General features: G+C 43.9%; 2 protein-coding genes across 3 annotated transcripts in view; one reads left to right on the top strand and one right to left on the bottom strand.

Moving 5' to 3' along the window:
- urb1 (URB1 ribosome biogenesis homolog) overlaps window positions 1-3774 on the bottom strand; it is a 110074-nt gene extending 106300 nt beyond the window's left edge. Inside the window, exon 1 of one of the 2 annotated variants that reach the window (XM_070893739.1) lies at window positions 3624-3774. Coding sequence is in view for 1 of the 2 variants with exons in the window: in XM_070893738.1 (XP_070749839.1) it covers window positions 2051-2183 (133 nt within the window). In the remaining variant the exon portion in view is untranslated. Of the gene's footprint in view, window positions 1-2050; window positions 2248-3623 lie in introns of those variants that run through there. The other variant, XM_070893738.1, reaches the window with a different exon arrangement.
- A 100-nt stretch (window positions 3775-3874) lies between these two features.
- Window positions 3875-24165, top strand: n6amt1 (N-6 adenine-specific DNA methyltransferase 1). The gene is made up of 7 exons (XM_070893013.1): window positions 3875-4002; window positions 11781-11912; window positions 14336-14422; window positions 14838-14928; window positions 16226-16309; window positions 19961-20102; window positions 23400-24165. Exons 2-7 carry the CDS (start codon window positions 11785-11787, stop codon window positions 23504-23506), a joined length of 639 nt encoding a protein of 212 aa, XP_070749114.1. The 5' UTR covers window positions 3875-4002; window positions 11781-11784; the 3' UTR covers window positions 23507-24165.
- Window positions 24166-24428: the final 263 nt, after the last annotated feature.

Below are 24428 nucleotides of genomic sequence, written 5' to 3'. Positions count from 1 at the left end.
TCGATAAATCCTCAGGGCCCGATAGACTGCATCCCAGAGTACTTAAGGAAGTGGCCCTAGAAATAGTAGATGCACTGGTGGTCATTTTCCAACATTCCATGGACTCTGGATCAGTTCCTATGGATTGGAGTATAGCTAATGTAACCCCACTTTTTTTAAAAAGGAAGAAAGAAAACAGGGAATTATAGACGGGTTAGCCTGACATCAGTGGTGGGGAAAATGCTGGAGTCAATTATTAAAGATGTAATAGCAGCGCATTTGGAAAGCAGTGACAGGTTCGGTCCAAGTCAGCTTGGATTTATGAAAGGGAAATCATGCTTGACAAATCTTCGAGTTTTTTGAGAATGTAACTAGTAGAGTGGATAAGGGAGAACCTGTAGATGTGGTATATTTGGACTTTCAAAAGGCTTTTGACAAGGTCCCACACAAGAGATTAGTGTGCAAAATTAAGGCACATGGGATTGGGGGTAATGTACTCACGTGGATAGAGAAATGTTTAACAGACAGGAAGCAAAGAGTGTGAATAAACGGGTCCATTTCAGAATGGCAGGCAGTGACTAGTGGGGTGCCGCAGGGTTCAATGCTGGGACACCAGCTATTACAATATACAATAATGATTTAGAGGAAGGAATTGAATGTACTATTTCCAAGTTTGCAGATGATACTAAGCTGGGTGGCAGTGCGAGCTGCGAGGAGGATGCTAAGAGGCTGCAGGGGGACTTGGACAGGTTAGATGAATGGGCAAATGCATGGCAGATGCAGTATAATATGGATAAATGTGAGGTTATTCACTTTGGTGCAAAAACAGGAAGGCAGATTATTATCTGAATGGTGACAGATTAGTAAAAAGGGGAGGTGCAACGAGACCTGGGTGTCATGGTACATCAGTCATTGAAGGTAGGCATGCAGGTACAGCAGGCAGTAAAGAAAGCAAATGGCATGCTGGCCTTCATAGCGAGAGGATTTGAGTATAGGAGTATAGGTCTTGCTGCAATTGTACAGGGCCTTGGTGAGGCCACACCTTGAGTACAGTGTGCAGTTTTGGTCTCCTAATCTGAGGAAGGACATTCTTGCTATTGAGGGAGTGCAGCAAAGGTTCACCAGACTGATTCCTGGGATGGCAGGACTGACATATGAGGAAAGACTGGATCGGCTAGGCTTACACTCACTGGAATTTAGAAGAATGAGTGGGGATCTCATAGAAACGTATAAAATTCTGACAGGAATGGACAGGTTAGATACAGGAAGAATGTTCCCAATGTTGGGGAAGTCCAGAACCAGGGGACACAGTCTAAGGCTAAGGGGTAAGCCATATAGGACCGAGATAAGGAGAACGTTTTTCACCCAGAGTTGTGAACCTGTGGAATTCTCTGCCACAGAAAGTCGAGTCCAGGTCGTTAGATATATTCAAAAGGAAGTTAGATGTGGCCCTTACGGCTAAAGGGATCAGAAGATATGGAGAGAAGGCTGGGGTGGGGTACTTAGGTTGAATGATCAGCCATGATCAGCAGGCTCGAAGGGCCGAATGACCTGCTCCTGCACCTATTTTCTATGTTTCGATGTTAAAGATAGTGACTGAGTTTGTCAGCCATGCTCAGCTGGTAGCACCCTCACCTCAGAGTCAGAAGGTTGTGGGTTCCAGTCACACTCCAGAGACTTAAGCACATAAACCTAGGCTGACACTCCAGTGCAGTGCTGAGGGAGCGCTGCACTGTTGGCGATGCCGTCTTTCGGATGAGACGTTAAACCAAGGCCGTCTACTCTCTCTTAGGTGGACGTAAATGATCCCATGTCACTACTTTGAAGAGCATGATGTCCTGGCCAATATTTATCCCTCAAATCAACATCACTGAAACAGATTATCTGGTCGTTATCACATTGCTGTTTGTGGGAGCTTGCTGTGCGCAAATTGGCTACTGCGTTTCCTGCATTACAACAGTGACTATACTTAGAAAAGCGCTTTGGGATATCTTGAGACGGTGAAAGGCGCTATATAAATGCAAGTCTTTCTTTCCTTTTGCCCATAGCCAGCGCCTGCTGCTGCTCTCACCTCTCTCCACTCTCGCAGGGGTTTTTAACATGCTTTTAAACTGAGTCCCTGTGAACTCCACTTCCGCAGACTTGGCTAATTTGCTCTCGGCCGCCTCTGTGGCAGAATCACTCTGCTTCCGTTTTTTCGCCATGGCGGTCTAACAATCTGCGAGTTACTAGGTGCTCCTCTGATATTTAAACACAACCCACATGGCCGCCCCACTGCCGGAAGTGTCCGTCCCCCATTTACATTCCGGATGGGGAACACATTTCCCTCGGTGCCGTTCCCATCAATGCTAAACAAAGTAACAGACTGAGCGCACGACGATCGTTGTCAAAAGCTCTTCTGATTCATTGCTCACTCAATTTACCACGAGTGTCACCGATTCCCGTTTTAAATATATATTGCACGTCACCTCACCCACTGAATAATAAAACACAGTTCTATATTTTAAATATGCTTGTATAATTAATCTCGCTTTTTGTCATCAGAAATCTATCCCATTCTAATTACTGGCGTTGATAGCTCCGTTTTCCAAACCTAATTCATCAGATTTGTTCACAATGGGCGAACCACAGCTGTGAGGTTTTCGGTCGCCAGGCGTCATTTATTCACAGCAAAAACATAAATAAGGTCAAATGCCACAAACTGAAGCATAAACGAGATAAATGTATAAAGAAAGATGCTTATGCCGCAAAAGAAAAAAAGTTACTGTAAGACAGAAAAACTGCAAGGTATCAAAGATCTATTCTTGGTCCCCTCTTATTTATCATCTACATGCTACCCATCATCCGAAAACGCAGCTTCAGTTTCCACGTGTACGCTGATGACACCCAGCTCTACCTCACTACCATTTCTCTTGACCCCCTCCACTGTTTCTAAATTGTCACACTGCTTGTCCGACATCCATTTCTGGATGAGCAGGAACTTTCTCCAATTAAATGTTGGGAAGACCAAAGCCATTGTTTTTGGTCGCCGCCACAAACTCCGTTGACAAGCTATTGATTCCATTCCTCTCCTAAACTTCTGTCTGAGGCTAAACCACACTGTTTGATATCATATTTGATCCTGAAATAAGCTTTCAACCACATATCCACACTATCACGAAGACTGTGTATTTCCACCTCCATAACATCTCTGCTCATCCATGCCTTTGTTACCTCTAGACTTACTATTCCAACGCCATCCTGGTTGGCCTCCCACATTTTAACCTGCTTAAATTTGAGCTCATCCAAAACTCAGCTGTGTCCTAACTCGCACCAAGTTCCGTTCACCCATCACACTTGCACTCGCTGACCTACATTGGCCCCCGGTTAAGCAACGCCTAAATTAAAAAATTCTCATCCTTATTTTCAAATCCCTCCACAGCCTTGCCCCTCCCTATCTCTGTAATCTCCTCCAGTCCCACAATCCCCCACCCACCGCCCGAGATGTTTGCGCTCCTCTAATTCTGTCCCCTTGAGCATCCCTGATTATAATTGCTCAACTATTGGTAACCGTGCCTTCTGTTGCCGAGGCCCCAAGCTCTGGAACTCCCTGCCTAAACCTCTCTACCTCTCTTTCCTCCTTTAAGACGCTCCTTAAAACCTACCTCTTTGATCAAGTTTTTGGTCTCTTGCCCTAATTTCTCCTTATGTGGCTCAGTGTCAAATTTTTGTTCCTCTTGGGAAGCACCTTGGGACATTGTACTACGTTAAAGGCGCTATATAAATACAAGTTTTTGTTGTTGGACGTGTGTCCGTTTGTTGGTGCCACTTTAAGGGATGTATCACACATGCGCACACACACGCATCAGCTGGGAGCGCATGCGCAGTTTATTTTTGGATTTTTCTCAGGAGGTGCTAGAACTTTCCCATCGTTGCCTGGGTTACCGCGGGCTTCGGGCCTGCACTGTCGACGGAGCCGGCAAGTCTCGTGGAGAGATCAGCGTTGCTCCATCCGCTTGGGGCCGGTGCCCAACGAGTGGACGGGTTTGTCTTACAATACTCCCGCGCAGCGCCTTGGGACACGTTAAATACTAGTTGTTGTTGAGCGATGGTATGAAAGTCGGGCCGCCGTTTGCTCAGGGACCAGGGTCCAGCCGGCTGGTTCCACCGTGCAGTGGATGCGCCTCCCAGTCCTGCTCTGCCCGTGCACTCGTTGCAATTCTCCACAAGATCCCCCGCCGTTTCCCAGGGCCTGGCCCAGTTGGTCTCCGGACATCTCCTGCAAATAGTGACCCAGCCCTCCGATCTGCCAAAAGGCAGCGTGGGATGCTCAAAGCAAAATTGTGCACTCATTTGCAGAAAATGTTCTATTGGTGTGAGCCCAGCCACAGAAGTCATGTGTGTCATGTATGTAACCTTCATGGAACTGTAACCTTCATACTGTAACAATACTGTATACACCTAAGAAATGCACACCTTGACCACAGGGTGTCAACTTGTGGGAGACACTCCTCACCTGGTCATCCAGGTATATAAAGGGAGGTCCCACGCAGGGTCATCACTGCTTGGTCTTGTGAATAAAGGTTCGGGTCACAGAGTAACCTTGTCTGCAGAATGTACCTCATGTGAATTTATAGTAGTGTGTAAGGACACTACATTTGGGTACGAGAAACAGGAATCAACGACTCACGAGAATGGCCACTGGTAGCACAGAGGAACGGTACTGTGTTGGTGAGGACTGGGACGATTTCGTTGAGAGCCTCTAGTAGAGCTTTGTCACGAAGGACTGGCTGGGCGATGCAGCGGCCGACAAGCGAAGGGCGCATCTACTGGGCTGTGGGACCTAAGACGTACGCGCTGATGAAAGACCTGATCGCACCCGTACTAAACCTTTGAAGAGCTCAGCAAACTGATCGGTGAGCACCTCAAACCGGCGAGCAGTATACACGTGGCCCGACACCGATTCTATACACACCGACGTCGGGAAGGACAGAGCATATCGGACTTCGTTGCAGACTTTCGGCGCTTGGCCAGCCTCTGTAAGTTCACATTGAGACCAAGGACTTGACCTTGGCCTTGACCAAGCGTTGATGGCTCAGACCTTCATGGCGGGGGAGGAGGAAACCAAGATAATATACGCGCGCAACTCTGCTTCCAATGTGGCGATGGATCAGGGAGTTAACATTGTAAATGTGACTCAGAACCCCGCAGGCAGGCAAGGGCAATTCGACACCACCCAGGCAGCAACAGACTCTAGAGTGGGTCCTCAACAGAGACAATGGCAGGTTGAACGGACATTTACACCATCACAGTGGACAATGCGTCCTGGGATGGGGCCATTCACACCCACTAACAGAGTGCTCAAGAGACAATCCGAGTGGAATGCCTGGTAACAGCTCTTTTGTTCACAACAATCTCAGCTCATGCTGGAGGTGTGGGGGCAGACATGCTGCAAAAACCTGTAGGTTTCAACAATTTATCTGTGAAATTGTAACTTCAGTGGACATTTAGCCAGAATGTGCAGGAAGCCCGCAGCGAAGCTAACTTACGAGGCAAATGAACCACGAGAGGGGTCTCCAAGGCAGGTTGATGCTTGGAACAAAGCAATGGACGCTGAAGTTCAGCGGATTCATGTGGCAAACATCCACAGCTCATATACCAAAACGCCACCTATGATGATGTAAGTCCTATTAAACGGCAACCCGGTACGCATGGAGCTGGACACGGTCCAGACAGTCAGTTATTCGAGAAACTATGGCCACTCAGCTATGGCCAACAATTCGAGAAACTATGGCCACTCAGAGCTAGCAGACCCAAATGAGATCGCATTGACACACAATTACGGACGTACACCAAAGAGATCATTCCAGTGCTAGGCAGTGCAATGTTGGTGGTCACACATAATGGATCAGAGAACTGCCACTCTGGATTGTCCCGGGAAATGGTCCCGTGCTTTTGGGGAGGAGCTGGTTAGCCAAGATGAATTGGAAATGGGGGGATGTGCACGCCATTTCATCTGTGGAGCGAAGTTCATGCTCATAGGTTCTACAGAAATTTGAGTCACTATTTCAACCTGGTGTCTGGACTTTCAAAGGTACCAAAGTAGTGATACGCATCACCCCGGATGCCAGACCAGTGCACCACAAAGCCAGAGCTGTGCCATATGTGATGCGGGAGAAAATTGAGAGTGAGTTGGACATGTTGCTAAGAGAGGGCATAATTTCGCCCGTTGAATTCAGCGACTGGGCAAGCCCCATCGTCCCTGTCCTAAAAACGGATGGCTCGGTCAGGATCTGTGGCGACTACAAGGCCACTATCAACCGAGTGTCACTACAAGACCAATACCCGCTTCCGAGAGTGGAGGATCTTGTTGCCACGCTGGCAGGCGGCAAGCTGTTCACCAAGTTCGACCTCACTTCAGCCTACATGACCCAGGAACTGGCCGAAGAATCCAAGCTACTGACCACCATCACCACGCACAAGGGTCTGTTTGTCCACAACAGGTGTCCGTTTGGCATTCGATCAGCGGCCGCTATCTTTCAAAGGAACATGGAAAGCCTGCTCAAATCCATCCCTGGAACAATCGTATTTCAGGACGACATCCTTATCACGGGTCGAGACACCGAGGACACCTCCACAACCTGGAAGAGGTGCTACGCTGACTGGACCGGGTAGGCCTGCGACTAAAGAAGTCCAAGTGTGTGTTTTTGGCCCCAGAGGTCGAGTTTTTGGGCAGGAGGGTTGCCACAGACGGGATCCGGCCTACCGAATCCAAAGCTGAGGCGATTTGTTGTGCGCCCAGACCCGGCAACACATCGGAGTTGCATTCATTTCTGGGACTCTTGAACTATTTTGGGAACTTTCTGCCGAACTTAAGCACATTGTTGGAGCCGCTACACGTGCTCCTGTGTAAGGGTTGCGATTGGTTTTGGGGGGACTGTCGGGAACGGGTTTTCAATCGGGCGCGGAACCTGCTTTGTTCTAATAAGCTGTTGACCATGTACAACCCCTGTAAGAAATTGGTTTTGACGTGATGCATCATCCTATGGGGTTGGGTTCGTGTTGCAGCAGAGTAATGATGAGGGCCAAGTCCAGCCTATGGCTTATGCCTCCAGGTCACTCTCCCAAGCAGAAAGGGGATATGAGATGGTTGAAAAGGAAGCACTTGCATGTGTCTACGGGGTGAAAAAGATGCACCAGTATCTTTTTGGCAGAAGGTTCGAGTTAGAAACGGACCCCAAGCCGTTAACATCCCTGTTGTCAGACAGCAAAGCTGTCAATGCCAGTGCGTAAGCTCGCATACAGCGATGGGCTCTCGCACTGGCTGCGTATGACTACACCATACGGCACCGGCCAGGCACCGAAGATTGCGCTGATGCGCTCAGCAGGCTTCCACTGGCCACCACCGAGGGGGCAGCAGAGCAAAGCGCTGAGATGGTCATGGCAGTTGATGCCTTTGACAGCGCAGGCTCCCCCATCACAGCCCGCCAGATCAAAACCTGGACCAACAGAGATCCTCTCCTATCCTTGATTAAGAAATGTGTCCTGACTGGGGATTGGGCGCCCGCACACGGAGCATGCCCTGAGGAGCTCAGACCGTTTCACAGACAGATGGATGAGCTCTCCATCCAAGCCGACTGCCTACTATGGGGCAGCCAGGTAGTCATGCCCCAGAAGGGAAGAAAAGCATTCATCAGGGAACTCCACAGCGAGCACCCAGGCATCGTGCTAATGAAGGCCATTGCCCGGTCACATGTATGGTGGCCGGGAATTGACTCAGACCTGGAACACTGTTCGCAGGTGCACGACATGTGCCCAGCTGGGCAATGACCCCAGGGAGGTCCCACTCAGCCCGTGGCCCTGGCCCACCAGGCCATGGTCACGTATTCATGTAGATTATGCGGGCCCGTTCATGGGAAAAATGTTCCTCATTGTTGTTGATGCGTACTTGAAATGGATCGAGTGCATCACGTTGAATTCGTGCACGACATCCACCACTGTGGAGAGTCTGCGTGCCATCTTTGCAACCCACAGCTTGCGGGACATCCTGGTTAGCGACAACTGCCCGTGTTTCACTAGCTATGAATTCCGGGAGTTCATGTCGGGTAATGGCATCAAACATGTCAGGACAGCACCGTTTAAGCTGGCTTCCAATGGCCAGGTGGAACGTGCGGTCCAAATCATAAAACAAGACATGCTCCGGATCCAAGGACCCTCCCTTCAATGCCGTCTATCGCGCCTCCTGCTGGCCTCTAGGTCCCGACTGCATTCGCTCACTGGAGTCCCGCCTGCAGAGCTACTCATGAAACGTACACTTAAAACTCGGCTGTCCCTCATTCATCCAGTCCTGTCAGACATTGTTGAGGGCAAGCGCCAGTCCCAAAATGAGTGCCATGACCGTAACTCAAAGGGGAGATATATAGAAATCGATGACCCTGTATTTGTTCAAGTGGCTTGAGGGTACTGTAATTGGCAAAGAGGGGAATAGGGACATAGTGGTCCCAGCACCTGCCGCAAGCATCTGGACCAAGTGAAAAAAAAGGTTCAGCATGGACACTGAGGAACCTGAGGAAGATCATGAGATGTTGCCCACACCACCGACAGTGAACGAGCAACAAGAACATTCAGCAGCATGCACAGTCCCTGTGGCCAGCCCGAACAAGCCGGAATCACCACAGGTGACAGAGACGCATGCCAAGGCTCAACAACCAGAACCCCAACTGCGACACTCCACGAGAAAGCGTCGACCGCCTGAAAGACCCCATAAGATGTTGGTTGGGGTGGGGGGGGGTGGAGGTGATATATATGTAACCTTCATGTAACTGTAACCTTCATGTAACAACACTGCATACTGTATATACGTAAGAAATGCAACCCTTGACCACAAGGGGTGAACTTGTGGGAGACACTCCTCACCTGGTCATCCAGGTATATAAAGGGAGGTCCCACGCTAAGGTCATCACTTCTTGGTCCTGTGAATAAAGGTTCGGGTCACAGAGTGACCTTGTCTGCAGAATGTGCCTCGTGTGAATTTATAGTAGTGTGTAAGGAAACTACAATGTGCTGGTAATGAGTTAAGCAATTCGCATTTGAAAACCTGTGGTCTAATGTCAACAACACTGCAAAATATCTCTTTCTAGTTACTTTGGTCAGATCAAAGTGTGTGTGTCGGGAGCTGCAGTATTTAAAGCTAGGGTCAGTTCTCGTCATACCGCCAATGTGCGGAAAATGTTACAAGTGGAATTTATGGGCATAAAAGAAGGCACAGATTGCAACACATTTAAACATCTCAGTTGTATCATAATAGAGTGTCCTTTCAACCCCCAAAACGAGTGAGTTGTACTCCCATTGAGCAAGCCACACTCTTATTGTGTGAGATTTCATAGTCACATGCAGGAGGATAGCAATCTACTGGTCAGGTGGTGAGAGCAGTGGCAAATGGAATTTAATTCAGAGAAGTGTGAGGTGATGCACTTTGGGAGGGCTAATAAGGAAAGGGTATACACATTAAGCGGTAGGCCACTTAATAGTGTAGATGAACAAAGGGACCTTGGAGTGCTTGTCCACTCAGACAGCAATGAATCTTTGGAATTCTCTACTCCGGAGGGCTGTGGAAGCTCAGTCGTTGAGTATATTCAAGACAGAGATAAATAGATTTTTGGATATCAAGGGATATGGGGAGAGTGCAGGAAAATAAAGTTGAGGTAGAAGATCAGCCATGATCTTATTGAATGGCGGAGCAGGCTCGAGGAGCCGAATGGCCTACTCCTGCTCCTATTTCTTATGTTTCAGAGAGTTTCAGAATGTCGGGCTGAGATGAATGAGAGTTGAATATGCTAGTAAGTCATCAAATAAGAGATCTGATGACAAGACTGCCTACTTTGGAAACTTACAACGTACACAATTAGAATTTTGTTTAAATTTTGTGATATGAAGTATTAAATAGGTGAAATTTCTCTCTCCTCCTTTCAGACGCTCCTTAAAACCTACCTCTTTAACCAAGCTTTTGGTCATCTGCCGTAATTTCTTTTGTGGCTCGGTGTCAAATTTATCCGTTTTGTCTTGTAACACTGCTATGAAGTGCCTTGGGATGTTTTACTATGTTAAAGACGCTATATAAATAACAGTTATTATTACAAAAATATTCTAAGGATTGAGGTTATACTGCACCTCACGAACCAGCAGGTTCCTCCCATGAGTGATAGAATTTACCACGTTCTACCTGAGATGCAGTTGTTTACTTTGACTGCCTGTTATTTTTATTTGCTGTCGTAAATCCTTTTTCTTTGCTGTGACATCCTGAGCCTACATTTAGACCTTGGAGTCCTCCTGGGGGATAAGAATTCTGAAAGTCGCCTGATAATAGCTTTCCTGGACCTGACTGCCTATCGGGTGCATGGCTGGGGTATCGCAGAGGTATGTCCTTTTCCCCCATGTACAAACCTGGAATCATCTTAATTGATTTGTCCATGGCTCTTCAGGACCTGTCAGCAAGGCCAGACCAGCTTTGCAGTACGACTCTCATAAAATAATTCGGCTGGATCCTAAAATATTTTGACTTGTATTGAGTAGTGTATAATTCAACAATAACTTGCATTTATTAAAGAGCCTTTAAGGTAGAAAAAGTCACTTCGCGGGCGTATTCAAAGAAATGGACACCCTGCTACAAAGAAGGGTGAAGAAAAGCTTGGTGAAAGAGATGAGAGGTTCTTAAAGGAGAAAAGGAAGACGGAAGGGTTTCGGGTGGTATTTCCCGAGTATGAGACCCAGGCGGTTGAAGTCATGAGCGCCAGTAGTGGGATGAAGGGGGAGGGTATGCAGGGGGCCAGAGTCAGGGAAGCTTTGCTTGGTCTATGCAAGTTGTGTCCTCTTGTTGCCGCTTTTGTTGATCACCTCCAGTAATTCTACTCCAGTTGTTATCCTTGAGAAATTAGAGATTAATAATTTTTCACAATGAAAAGTTGGACAAGCACATTATTAGGGTTTGCATTACTGATGCATGTAAGGAACCTATTCGACTGGTAAAATCAGAGGCCTTGAAATTATGCAGTGGAATACTAGCATGCAAATGCTTAAAGGATTTAAATGAAATTCCTTCCTCTGCTATTTTAACAGAGGCATTCAAACATTTCTGTTAAAAAGGGGGACATAATGATACTATTGTTCTGCAGCCAAAATTGAGATTTTAAAATTAAGAATTTATTATAAAATAGGTCTGGAGCCAGGAGTGTGCATTTCTGCAGTTAGAGACCAATCATTCATACAGGACCTCTGTTGACACCAAACAATGTTGGGAATCATTTGGCAGTTGGATAGACTGGAGCTCCCTCATGGCAAATCTCCATTTCAAGGAAATAATTCAAAAAGGATTTTTTTTGGTGGGGATTGGGCATGCACTCGAACCAGGAATTGATTGAAAAACCCAACCAGATCTACAAAATGCCTTTTGGATTATCTGTATTATTAAAGAGATCAAAAGAGAAATAAAATGAATGCCCTAATCGTTCCATGACATGAATGTATGGCAAAAGTTTGCTGTCAGTATAGTCCAGTGCATTTTACTTTGAAATATGGGATCTTGATACTTTGCCCACTTTTCCAGTATAGAACATACCATTAAAAAAGAGCAAGGCATATTGCTTAGTTCGTGTTGCTTCTTTTCTACATTTTTGTCAGATGATTAGTAGATATGTTCTGCCTTCAATGTTATGCTCAACAATTTAGATGCTAATCTGAGGTTACATGGTGGTAAGAAATAAATACCACCACTTGTGATATCAACTAAGTATGAAGAGAGTAATTTGTTCCTTTTTTTTAAATAGGAGGATGTTTTCAACACCTTACAGTTCCCATGTTGGCCGTGGAGAATACACTGATGTGTATGATCCAGCAGAGGACACTTTCCTATTAATGGATGCCTTAGAAAAAGATATGAAGGAAATAAAGCAACTCTGGTGCGTCATTAGCTGAAAGATACATCATTTTTTTCCTGTCTATTTTTTGAACATAGTATTGTATATTATCTTTAAATCAATTATATATAACATTATAGTCAATCTTCTATAGTATTGCTCATGGTAAATCAGATGATATGTTATTTTATAAGCTCAACAGCAACTTGCATTTATATAGCACCTTTTAACATAGGCACTTCATAGAGGCATAAGAAAAACATGGATGTCGAGCTGGAAGAGGGAGTAACTAAAAGCTTGATCAAAAAGTTTTAAGGACGGTCTTGGGGAGGGTATTCCACAGCGTGGGGCCTAGACGGATGAAGACGTGGTTGCCAGTGGAAGGCATTTAAACACGAGGCCTAGAATTTTAAATTTGAAGTATTAGGATAGGCTGATATGGGGCAGAGGCTGCCAATGTTACAGGAGATGGAGGTAGGTGATCTTTGTGATAGAAAGGACAGGGGGTCAGAAATTCAGCTCGCGGTTCAATAGGATACCGAGGTTGCAAATGGTCTGATTTAGCCTGAGGGGGATGGAATCGGTTCAAGGGTCTAGGGGCCAGAGATGATGGCTTCAGTCTTTACAATGTTTACCTGGAGAAAATTGCAGCTTATCTATGATTGGATGTTGGACAATTGGTCTGACAACACAGAGGCAGTGGAGAGATAGAGCTGGGTGCATACATGTATAAGCTGGCCCAATGTCTGTGGCTGATGAGGAAGAGGAAGGGGGTCAGGATAGACCATTGGAGGATTCCGGAGGCAATACTCTAGAGGTTGGAAGCAAAGCCATTGCTAGAGATGTTCTGGCTATGATTGGACAAGTAAGAATGGAAAACAGGAGAGGCGTTGGAGAACGATAGTGTAGTTGACTGTGTCGAAGGCTATATAGAGGTCAAGGAGGAATAATGCACCATGGTCAGAGTCATAGAGGATGTCATTTGATGCTATGACAGGAGGAAATCTGATTATAGAGAAATTGAGATATGGGAAAGTTTTGGGAGGCAACAAGACTTGCAAGGATTTGGCGAGAAATGTCAGATTGGTGATGGAGTGATAGTTTGCAAGGGCAGAGGGGTCGAGGATGGATTTTTTTAAGGAGGGGGTTTTGAAAGGAAGGGGGACAGTATCTGAGGAGATGGAACCATCCACAATGTCAACTTGCATGGGAGACAGGAAGGGAAATTTAATGGTATTGGGGTCAAGAATGCAGGAGATGGACTCCATGAACAATATGAGCTCAGAGGAGATGGTGGCGATGGGAAACTAGAGAGAGAGATGGGGATCCAGGGATAGCTGGGTTGGGGGTAGTCTATGGGAAGGTTTGGCTTTAGGGGAAAGTGGGAGCATAGGAGTTTTACAACATATAATGTATTATTTTGATTTGAAGATGTGTCCTGTTTTGAGGTAACAAAGTTTTAACTGGTGCTGAGAGAGGAATTTAAGGTATTTGAGCATAAAGCAATACATTTTCATCTGAATAAATCTATATATAAATGTAAAAATTGTATTTTTTTGTTTATTTGTCCATGTATTTCAATCTGATTGGTATTTATGGACAATGTGACTACTACATTTCCCCTATAATTGGTCCATATATTGACCACATTGTTAGGGACCAATCAGGTGTGGCATATAGTACATACGGGCTGCCATCTTGCTATGTGACCTGGACTGAGCAGTTTGGAGACTGGTCCCCTGGTCTGCCTTGATGTTCCACTCTGCTCTTGTGGTGTCTATCCCTACGTTCATCCTTCCTTTTTCTCCTGGCATGACCCGGTTTTCCATTCCTCAGCACCAGGTTTCCCATTTCTGGGCTTAGTGTCAAGTCTTCCAACACCAGCCTCAATCCATTAAAAGGTAAAATAATTATTGTAACCAGCAACCTTAGAAAATGTATTTAATGTTAATCTACTGACACAGTATCAAATATAGATGAACAGATAATGGAAGCAACTTGGATGTAGTTGTGAAGCAAAACAAGTCTTGCACTGTGAGACAATTTCTGAATGCTGATTACAGGGCAGCTGTTATCTCTTTACCCTTAGTATTTCTCCCGTTCTCTCCTGAAGATGCTGACTTTTCCCAGTGTAAGCTATGATGGAGAATGACAGCCAAGTTCCTTGTTTGAGTCTAAACTGTATGTCAAGGAAGAGGTGCAGCACTTTTTTTGTCCATAAGTAATGTTACGACCAATCAAATCATAACTGAAAAGTATTAGAGTTTCAAGGATTCTGTGACAATTAGATATGTCAATTTGACAGATACCAGGTTTCACATTTTCATAAACTGAAAGATATTTACAAACCAGTTGAAATATTTCTTGTATGTAGATAGTTTTATTGTTTAATTCTATGAGCATATATTAACAGCAGAAATATTGCCTACTTTCTGTGGAAGAATGAAAAATCATTTTATTTCCAGTCCCAGGATCTGCCTTGAGGTTGGAGCAGGATCTGGCGTTGTCTCTGTATTCCTAGCTTCCATTGTTGGGCCTACCTCATTTTATCTGTAAGTAGCTGATCTGAAGGATTTTAATTCATTCTGCAGGGATAAATAGATGCATTGTCAAACATTAATATATGTGGGCTACAATTAGAATGAGCTCAGAAGTGCATGAATTCCTGTATGGTGGGTTTATGATCATGGAGAGGCTGTCGTGTAGGTGAGCATTGGATGGGGAGTTGGGGTATGGAAAGGCACGAACCAGAAGGTGTGTCCTTCCACAAAGAGTAGAGAGTGTTGGCTACTTCTAGTGACTGATTATAGAGCAACGTTAGCATTCACTTTGGATTCCTACTCAACAGCTTATTACAGATTTTAATTGGCTTTTGCCACTGCATCATTTGCTGACAGAAGTGATAGAAAAAGCTGAGATTTGAATCCTGATGTGTGTCTTTTTAAACTTGCTTTTTTTCATTTATAGCTGTACAGATATTAACCCTTTGGCTGCTGCTTGCTCAGTGGAAAGTGCAAGATGTAATGGAGTGAACATCCAGCCAATCGTTACTGACCTGGTAAGCCATGAGTTCCAGATAGCCGAAAAATATTCTTCTCAATTATTGTAATTCAGTGACTGTTCAGTGCTCTTGGTCTATAGCATGCTGTTTGTAACACAGTTTGCTTCTGTCCTGTAGAAACATCATTGACAACATGACTGATGCAGTTACCTACATAACAACTACTGCGCTCTAAAAGCAATTCACCGAATGTTGAGATATATGAGAAAAATTATAAAGTGCTATAAGACTTTCTTTTTCTCTCTCTATCACTTCCTATCTCTCTTTCTTGTTGCTTTACTTATTTGGCATTACAATAATTAATTCAAATATAATTATTTTTTGCAAATTATAGCCCTAACATTTTAATTTCAAGTGTGGTGCAGTGGATTGGTGTTGCACCACAAAGTGGTATAATGCCAGTTCATGCACTCATTTTTTTGTAACTGTTAACTTCCTAATCTTGGCCATGAGTTAGTGGAGGGTGGCACGGGAGGCCAAATTCTTTCTTGCAGCAAAGGAGAGAAAATGTGAGGGAGAATTATGCCCGAGTGTAGGCCACAGTACTCTTTCAACTTAACAGAGGAAGGGTGGGTCACCTGCTAACTTTCTAAAATAGGGACAGTGTATGATCTAAGAAGACAGGCACTTTGTAGAGGTAATGGTTTCCGCTTTCCACCTCTTTCTCCAAACCCAATCGCTATCCCCAACAACCACCACACCATTACCACTGCATTCCTGCCAGTTTCTGGTGGCCAGTCTCGTTGGGGGAAATTGGTTTCACCCATATGTGTGGGTGGGGCGGGAGGCGCTTACATAGTAAAGGATTTGAAAATTGCCATATTTTGCACTATTTGCACTTTTTGAACGCTGAATGCAGAGGCCTCCTGTTAGGTCATGGTGTCCAATGTTCAAGTTGGTGGAAGGGGCCCCAGGGCAAAACCTGAAGAGAGGTCTATGCAAGCACTCTCAGCCAGTTTGGCCTTGGCTGCTCTCTGGCCACCTTCTCCTCTTGCTGCCGTGGAAGGTTCCTGATGCTTCCCCAGCTTGGTATGTGAGACTGGGGTGCCCACTTCCTGTATGTAAGTGACCATGGGGCCAGGGAGCATCTCTGGGTCGAATGAAAGTCCCACCCCACTAAAGATGCATCCCAATCAAGACCAGATGGAAAGCCCAGGCCAATGAATCTAACTGTCAAAATTAGTAATTGAAAAGTGAACTTGAGAAGTTAACCTCATGGTTCTTTTCTTTTCGCTATACTAAAAATGTTTAAAATTAACTAAATTGCTTTTAATTTTTCTTTTCTTGTAAACAGGTCACCGGATTATTGCCACGACTACAAAATCAAGTTGATGTGTTAATATTTAACCCACCTTATGTTGTGACTCCCTCAGAAGAAGTGAGTATATGTTCGTGAATAATGGTTTAACAACCTAACTGTCTGAATGAAGTTTTACTTTTTTGTGCAACATTGCTTGAGTTCAAATCCAGGCTGACACTGCAGTGCAGTACTGAGGGAGTGCTGCACTTTCAGAGGTGCCGTCTTTCGGATGAACCCCCATCTGCCCTTTCAAGTAGGCGTAAAAGATCCCAGGACATTATTTGAAGAAGAGCAGTGACGTTCTCCGATGTCTTGGCTAATATTTATCCCTCAACCAACATCACTAAACCAGATTATCTGGTCACTATCACATTGTTGTTTGTGGGAGCTTGCTGTGTGCAAATAGGCTGCCGTGTGTCCTACATTACAACAGTAACTCACTACACCTCAAAAGTACTTCATTGGAGGTAAAGCGCTTTGGGACATCCTGAGGTCGTGAAAGCCACTATATAAATCCAAGTTTTTTCTTTCTTTGATAAGCTGCTCAATAGATGTGATGTAGTCAGCTCCCAGAAATATTTAAAAGCAAATCCTAACCTAAGAAGAATTGTTCTCTGTTGTGGTAATACAAAATAAATCATGTTGGGTTTCCTGGCTGACAAAAGACGCATTTGGACAATGTGTCAGTCTCTGTCTAGCTGCCATTATAATGAGTAGCTTTCTCAGTCCTGGATGTTAATCTTGGCGCAACTATGGCATTATAGAATATTACTCACAGGAGGCTGTGAGAAAGAACTCCCCTTCTTCACCCATGCCTCATAAGTGCTGGAAGAGTAGAGTAGTGTAGTGTAGAGTAGAGTGTAGTGTAGTGTAGAGTAGAGTGTAGTGTAGAGAGTAGAGTAGTGTAGTGTAGAGAGTAGAGTGTAGTGTAGAGAGTAGAGTGTAGTGTAGAGAGTAGAGTGTAGTGTAGAGTAGAGTGTAGTGTAGAGTAGAGTGTAGTGTAGAGTAGAGTAGAGTAGAGTGTGTAGAGTAGAGTGTGTAGAGTAGCGAATATATGCATCAACCGGAGAGGAGATACAACCAGTTGAGGCCAATATCAAAGTCTTTTGGAAATCCACCATGTAAGTTTGGTGGTTTAAAAAGATCAGGATTTACTTGGTTCTCTATCTGGCTTGAATGCTTTTGCAGTAAGCATTTCCTTTTAGTATCAGTATCCTTTTTGGATGGCTGTCTGGAAACAAGAAAACGGGGAAGGTGGCTCAACTGTGACTAACAAGGGAAATTAAGGATAATGTTAAAACCAAGGAAGAGGCATATAAATTGGCTAAAAAAAGCAACAAACCTGAGGACTGGGAGAAATTTAGAATTCAACAAAGGAGGACTAAGGGTTTAATTAAGAGGGGTAAAATAGAGTATGAGAGTAAGCTTGCAGGGAACATAAAATCTGACTGCAAAAGCTTCTATAAATATGTGAAGAGAAAAAGATTAGTGAAGACAAACGTAGGTTCCTTGCAGTCGGATTCAGGTGAATTTAATATGGGGAACAAAGAAATGGCAGACCAATCAGTTGAACAAATATTTCGGTTCTGTCTTCACGAAGGAAGACACAAATAATCTTCCGAATGTACTAGGGGATAGTGAGTCTAGTGAGAAGGAGAAACTGAAGGATATCCTTATTAGGCGGGAAATTGTGTAAGGGAAATTGATGGGATTGAAGGCCGATAAATCTCCGGGGCCTAATAGTCTGCATCCCAGAGTACTTAAGGAAGTGGCCCTAGAAATAGTGGATGCATTGGTGATCATTTTCCAACAGTTTATCGGCTCTGGATCAGTTCCTGTGGACTGGAGGGTAGCTAATGTAACACCACTTTTTAAGAAAGGAGGGAGAGAGAAAACGGGTAATTATAGACCGGTTAGCCTGACATCAGTAGTGGGGAAAATGTTGGAATCAATCATTAAGGATGAAATAGCAGCGCATTTGGAAAGCAGTGACAGGATCGGTCCAAGTCAGCATGGATTTATGAAAGGGAAAACATGCTTGACGGATCTTCTGGAATTTTTTGAGGATGTAACTAGCAGAGTGGACAAGGGAGAACCAGTGGATGTGGTGTATTTGGACTTTCAAAAGGCTTTTGACAAGGTCCCGCACAAGAGATTGGTGTGCAAAATCAAAGCACATGATATTGGGGGTAATGTACTGACGTGGATAGAGAACTGGTTGGCAGACTGGAAGCAGAGAGTCGGGATAAACGGGTCCTTTTCAGAATGGCAGGCAGTGACTAGTGGAGTGCCGCAGGGCTCAGTGCTGGGACCCCAGCTCTTTACAATATACATTAACAATTTAGATGAAGGAATTGTGTGTAATATCTCCAAGTTTGCAGATGACACTAAACTTGGTGGCAGTGTGAGCTATGAGGAGGATGCCAAGAGGCTGCAGGGTGACTTGGATCCGTTAGGTGAGTGGGCAAATGCATGGCAGAGGCAGTAGAATTTGGATAAATGTGAGGTTATCCATTTTGGGAGCAAAAACACGAAGGCAGAATATTATCTGAATGGCGGCAGATTAGGAAAAGGGGAGGTGCAATGAGACCTGGGTGTCATGGTCCATCAGTCGTTAAAAGTTGGCATACAGGTACAGCAGGCGGTGAAGAAGGCAAATGGTATGTTGGCCTTCATAGCTAGGGGATATGAGTATAGGAACAGGGAGGACTTATTGCAGTTGTACAGGGCCTTGGTGAGGCCACACCTTGAATATTGTGTTAGTTTTGGTCTCCTAATCTGAGGAAGGATGTTCTTGCTATTGAGGGAGTGCAGCGAAGGTTCACCAGACTGATTCCAGGGATGGCTGGACTGACATATGAGGAGAGACTGGATCAACTGGGCCTTTATACACTGGAGTTTGGAAGGATGAGAGGGGATCTCATAGAAACATATAAGATTCTGACGGGACGGGACAGGTTAGATGCGGGAAGAATGTTCCTGATGTTGAGGAAGTCCAGAACCAGGGGACATAGTCTTGGGATAAGGGGTAGGCCATTTAGGACTGAGATGAGGAGAAACTTCTTCACTCAGAGAGTTGTTAACCTCTGGAATTCCCTGCCGCAGAGAGTTGTTGATGCCAGTTCATTGGATATATTCAAGAGGGAGTTAGATATGGCCCTTACGGCTAAAGGGATCAAGGGGTATGGAGAGTAAACAGGAAAGGGGTACTGAGGAAATGATCAGCCGTGAACTCATTGAATGGCGGTGCAGGCTCGAAGGGCCAAATGGCCTACTCCTGCACCTATTTTCTATGTTTCTATGAAAACGGCATGCTTCCACCACCCAGCATTGACGTTTGTGTAGTTGACCTGATTCAGGTTGTTTGGCGAAGGGAAAGTCAAGTGTTTTTGACCCTCCGTTACTTTTTCTCTCTGAAGTTTTTACCCTATTTTCTGAGTACTTGCTGGACTGAGCCTACAAGAAGAAGGGGCCCGATTGATCTTGGAAAATAGACCAACAACACTTAATATTGAGGGCAGACTTGACGAGATTTACTTTAATTGAAGAATCAGGTGGTGGCGCAAGATCAAGAGAAATAAAAATGCTGTAACAATTGAAATACAACTTGTGTAACTTTGCTATTTATTGTTCCAATCATTTTAAAGAATATAAAAAAATCTTGTAAATATATAGCTGCAGTAAGTACTGGTGTATTTGCATATTACTGTGGTGCTTTTTTTTTTCCAGGTAGGTAGTCATGGCATAGAGGCATCTTGGGCTGGTGGAGAAAGAGGTCGTGAGGTCATGGATAGGTTGTTTCCTCAGGTCTCAGCCCTTCTGTCCAGTCAGGGATTATTTTATCTGGTTACAATCCAGGAAAATTACCCAGGTGAGAGGATGTGATTTCATACTAATGATGGCTAAAAGTTTATAGAAAGCAAAGATGAGGAAAGGTTCTCAGCACATTAAATCTCTTGGATTTGTGAGTGTGTCTGTCTCCTTTTCTCTCCCTTCAACACAATGGAGACTGGATGTTTGCTGCTATTTTTGTTTATTTTTAAACAATAAATTTTAAATGTCAATCAATATATGGAGAGTAAATGCCATGGGTTGGGGGCGATTGTGGAGAAAAAAAACTAGAAGGCAATTCACTGTTGATCACGCTCATTAAGTTGCCAGCAGTCAGATGAAGAATAATAATTTGTTAGCCATCTCAAGCAGAAAACGATGTATGTCACAAGAGGAGGGGCTAAAGAGGGGGAGAAAAGAATACCTGTTTATTGTGGTTTGTGGTGTGTTCTTTTTTGTTAGCTTGTGTTTATAACAGTGAATACTAATAACCACAACAGGGAGTTGGCTAAGAGGAATTGCAGAGTGAGAGAGCTATATCTGTTAAGATATTATCAGTGGTTTTAGCTTCCTCTGATTGTTGGGTTCAATATCTCCTCCAAGCCAGTTGTCGAGAAGGTATCATTAACACTCCCTTGAAACAAATATAATAATAGAAATAGAGATAAAACAATAGGATTCTAAATAAGTTTATATGCAGCATTTGAGTATCTATTCTGGTCTGGTCATGCTGTTGCGGAGAGGACAGGTGAGCTGACTGCCCCCAGATTTCTGGTTAAGCTAATCAAGTGTTAGCAATCAGAAAATACACATTATTCTTCTGCTTCCCCAATGGAAAGTCTCCCCTCAGCACTGTAACTGAAAACCGAATTGGTGATTCAGTAGAGGGGGGACCACATCGGCATTTCATAATGTCATGCTTCATCGTGCTGTATATTGTATGACTTGAGCTCTGCTGGTTTGTTTTTCCTGTAAATACCTGTATATATTATATATACATAAATTTAATAAACCAGCATTTATCCAGAAATTTATTTGTGATTTAAAAAAATTAAATATATATATAGTTAGGGAATCCAGCCTGCCCCACCTCCCACTAATCCAATTTCTGTCTTATTTTTTTATTTGTGTGGAAGTGAACGTTGCCAGCATGGCCAGCATTTATTGCCCATCCCTAAATGCCCTCGGGAAGGTGGTGGTAAGTCACCTTGAATGCAATGGAGTGGCTTGCTAGTCCATTTCGAGGGCAGTTAAGAGTCAACCACATTGCTGTGGGTCTGGAGTCACATATAAGCCAGACCGGGCAAGAACATCAGATTTCCTACACTAGTGAACAAGATGAGTTTTTAAGACAATCCGGTAGTTTCATGGGGCTCAAAATTGGCCCACTCTTTTTTTCGGCGCACTCACCGGAGATGCGACTTTCTGCATTGAAAAGTGCTCCGAGAAAACCGCTCTCCACTTCGGCTGCTGTCCGGCGTCTCCAGGGTCTTCGCGCAGCATGGCCAGTTGGGTCAGGGGCGGAGCCAGCGTCCCGCACTGAAAACTGCCGGGACGTCTGCATATGCACGTTGGAGTGTGCGTACATGTGCAGTAGCTCCTCGCTCCCAGCTTTTCTGTGTGCGTGCTGCAGCGTGGGACCCGATCATCATCATCATCATCATCATCATCATCATCATACCATCCCCAGCCTCTGTGTGCGTCCCGCCCCTATCCCAGACCCAGTGGCCTACCGCACAGGCCGGCCAGCTGCCTTCCCGGGCTGAAGATGAAGGTAGGGTAGGACTTCTATTTTTTATTTGGATATTTTGAAAAAATTATGTAAATATGTTTTGTCTCTTGTGAATAGTGGTGACCATTTGTCAAGCCTATTCACCTGGTGCTATTATGAAAGAAGAACATAAGTGATGGAGGAACACTGAGGGTATATCTTATTTATTGAAGTAGACTTTATTTAGATAATATGGGCTCAATTTTGGCCCAGTATAATCATTGCAAACAAATAGTTGTTTAAATTAGTTGCGAGATTAGGGCAATTTTATTTTTGTAGTTTAAGCTTCCATGAATGCTTCTGTTGTGTAGTAAATTAACTTTGTGAAGTTTGTCATATGATGTCCTGTATAGCTGTTTGATCCTATTCACATTCTTTAGTCAAGTCTTTAAGTTCTGCTGGCCTCCGATGTACCTACCTGCGAGAATTTCTTAACTCTCCGCAAGGGTTTTCTGAAGTGGCCACATACGCTGGCCTAAATAGATTTGGAGTAACTATTAGCTGGCCAAAGTGGCCTAAATGGCCAAAATTGGCATAGGTGGCTGGTAACGCTCCCTTTTGAGAAAAACTAAACTAAAAAGGTCATAACTAACTCACTTACACTGGCACAAATTGAATGTGCAAAATGGGGATTTTTAAGATACTCCAGAAAAATCAAGTTGCTCCAAAAAAAAGAGCAACTCCTGGTCAATTTTGACCCCATGGTCACCATTACTGATGCTAGCTTTTTATTCCAGATTTATTTAATTGAATTTAAATTCCCCCAGCTGCCATGGTGGGATTTGAACTCATGTCTCCAGATTGTTAGTCCAGATTTCTGGATTACTAGTCCAGTGACATAACCATTATACTACCATTCCCCCAAATTAGCTGGACTAACGTACGTGATAATAATCGGTGGTATTCTTGCTTCACTGCTAATGCACCAATGGGAGGAGATTCCAAGCTTTAGTGTCATGTCTCTATTTTGGCAGAGATCAGTTAACTCAGCACGAAACTCGGAATAAAACCTATTACATAAGAATATAAGAAATAGGAGCAGGAGTAGGCCATACGGCCCTTCGAGCCTGCTCCGCCATTCAATAAAATCATGGCTGATCTGATCATGGACTCAGGTCCACTTCCCTGTTGATCTGTGTGGTCCAGTTACTGCTTTAATCAGTTGAGCCATCAGGAATACAAATATTTGATGCTTAAAAGGCGTACTGATAGCAGGACTCTTTAATTTCAGCTTCAGTCCATTTTATTGGAATGAACATGTGCTTGGGAAAATGCTGAGATAATCTGTCTAGTCACAATGATGCTGTAGAACGGATCATTTCTAACTGGAAAAATTAACAGTTCAAGTGATGCAACTAATAAAGAAATATAATTTTTCAATTTTTAATTACAGTTGCCTCTGTGTCTATATTTCTTAATGGCACATCAGAAATTTTCTAATTGTCTCCTCTCTAAATGTTGCTCACTTTCTAATGCAATGTCTTTAATTATTCATTTTTTACGCAGCAGCAATGCTTCCCTCTATACTAAAAACACTGCTACTAGTATGTTTGTATTCTTTTACAGAGGAGATAATACAGTCACTGAAGAGCTCTAATTTAAAAGGGACTGTGCTTATTTCGAGGCAAGCTGGGAGAGAATGCCTTTCAGTGCTGAAATTTTGGAAAGTCTGATTGCTGGGTTACAGTTGCCCTCCTTGTTCATCAGCGCCCTCAAAAACTATATTCCCAGACAGGAGAGAAACAGACAGTTCTACCTACTGCTTCCTTTATAACTGCCCAGGCAGATTTGAGCGTACCAGTTTCTGATTGATGCAATCCACTTAGAGTACTGCAGAAGGTCTGGAACATTTTCTGTGGAAAACTGGGGAAATGGTTCAGTATTATGAATGAATACTGGAAGCCACTGTCCAGGAGACTTGTAATTGAGAGGAATTTTTGCACGCAAGTCTTGAAAATCAAGCAGTCAATTATATTATAACTAAGATTGCTTAAGCCAAAAGAACAGAAAGTATATGCAATGACTTTCAAACTAGCTGGGTTCATCAGTACGACAGGATATGAGGTTTCTATTCAGAACAGTAACAGCGAAAGAAAACAAAAAGCTGCAATCAAGCTACACACAGAAGGGAATATTGTGATGTTTTACAGGATACTTGGGAAGATCTAAAATCTATTGTATATAAAAACAGGCCCAACAGCTCTCTGTATCCATAATGCAATACATATACATAATTCTAAAAAAGGCTTGTCCTGTATCACATGATATTTGTAAAAATTATTTTCTGCACATTTCTGATGCAATATGATTAAAGGAGATTTTATTTAAAAAAGGTGCTGAATTGAATTAAGTTCATAATTCCATATATTGAATGTAAAATGTTCAAAATGAAAATAACACATTCAATTTGTAAATAAATCTAAAATAATAGTATAACGGTGCCTAATTATATGATATTTTCCACCACGAATTGGCATCTGTTTCTCCTCTGTAAAGTACCTTGGGAGCTTACTGAGGTACTGGTGCTTAACGTTTTACAACCTTGGGAATTGCACCAAGTCATCTACCCAAGCTGTATGTTACTTCTTCGAAATA

The sequence above is a fragment of the Pristiophorus japonicus genome, chromosome 11 (assembly GCF_044704955.1).
Source record: "Pristiophorus japonicus isolate sPriJap1 chromosome 11, sPriJap1.hap1, whole genome shotgun sequence".
Classification (NCBI taxonomy): Eukaryota; Metazoa; Chordata; class Chondrichthyes; family Pristiophoridae; genus Pristiophorus; species Pristiophorus japonicus.
The sequence above is the reverse complement of the archived record's forward strand: the minus strand, read 5'-3'. Positions and strand labels throughout refer to the sequence as shown.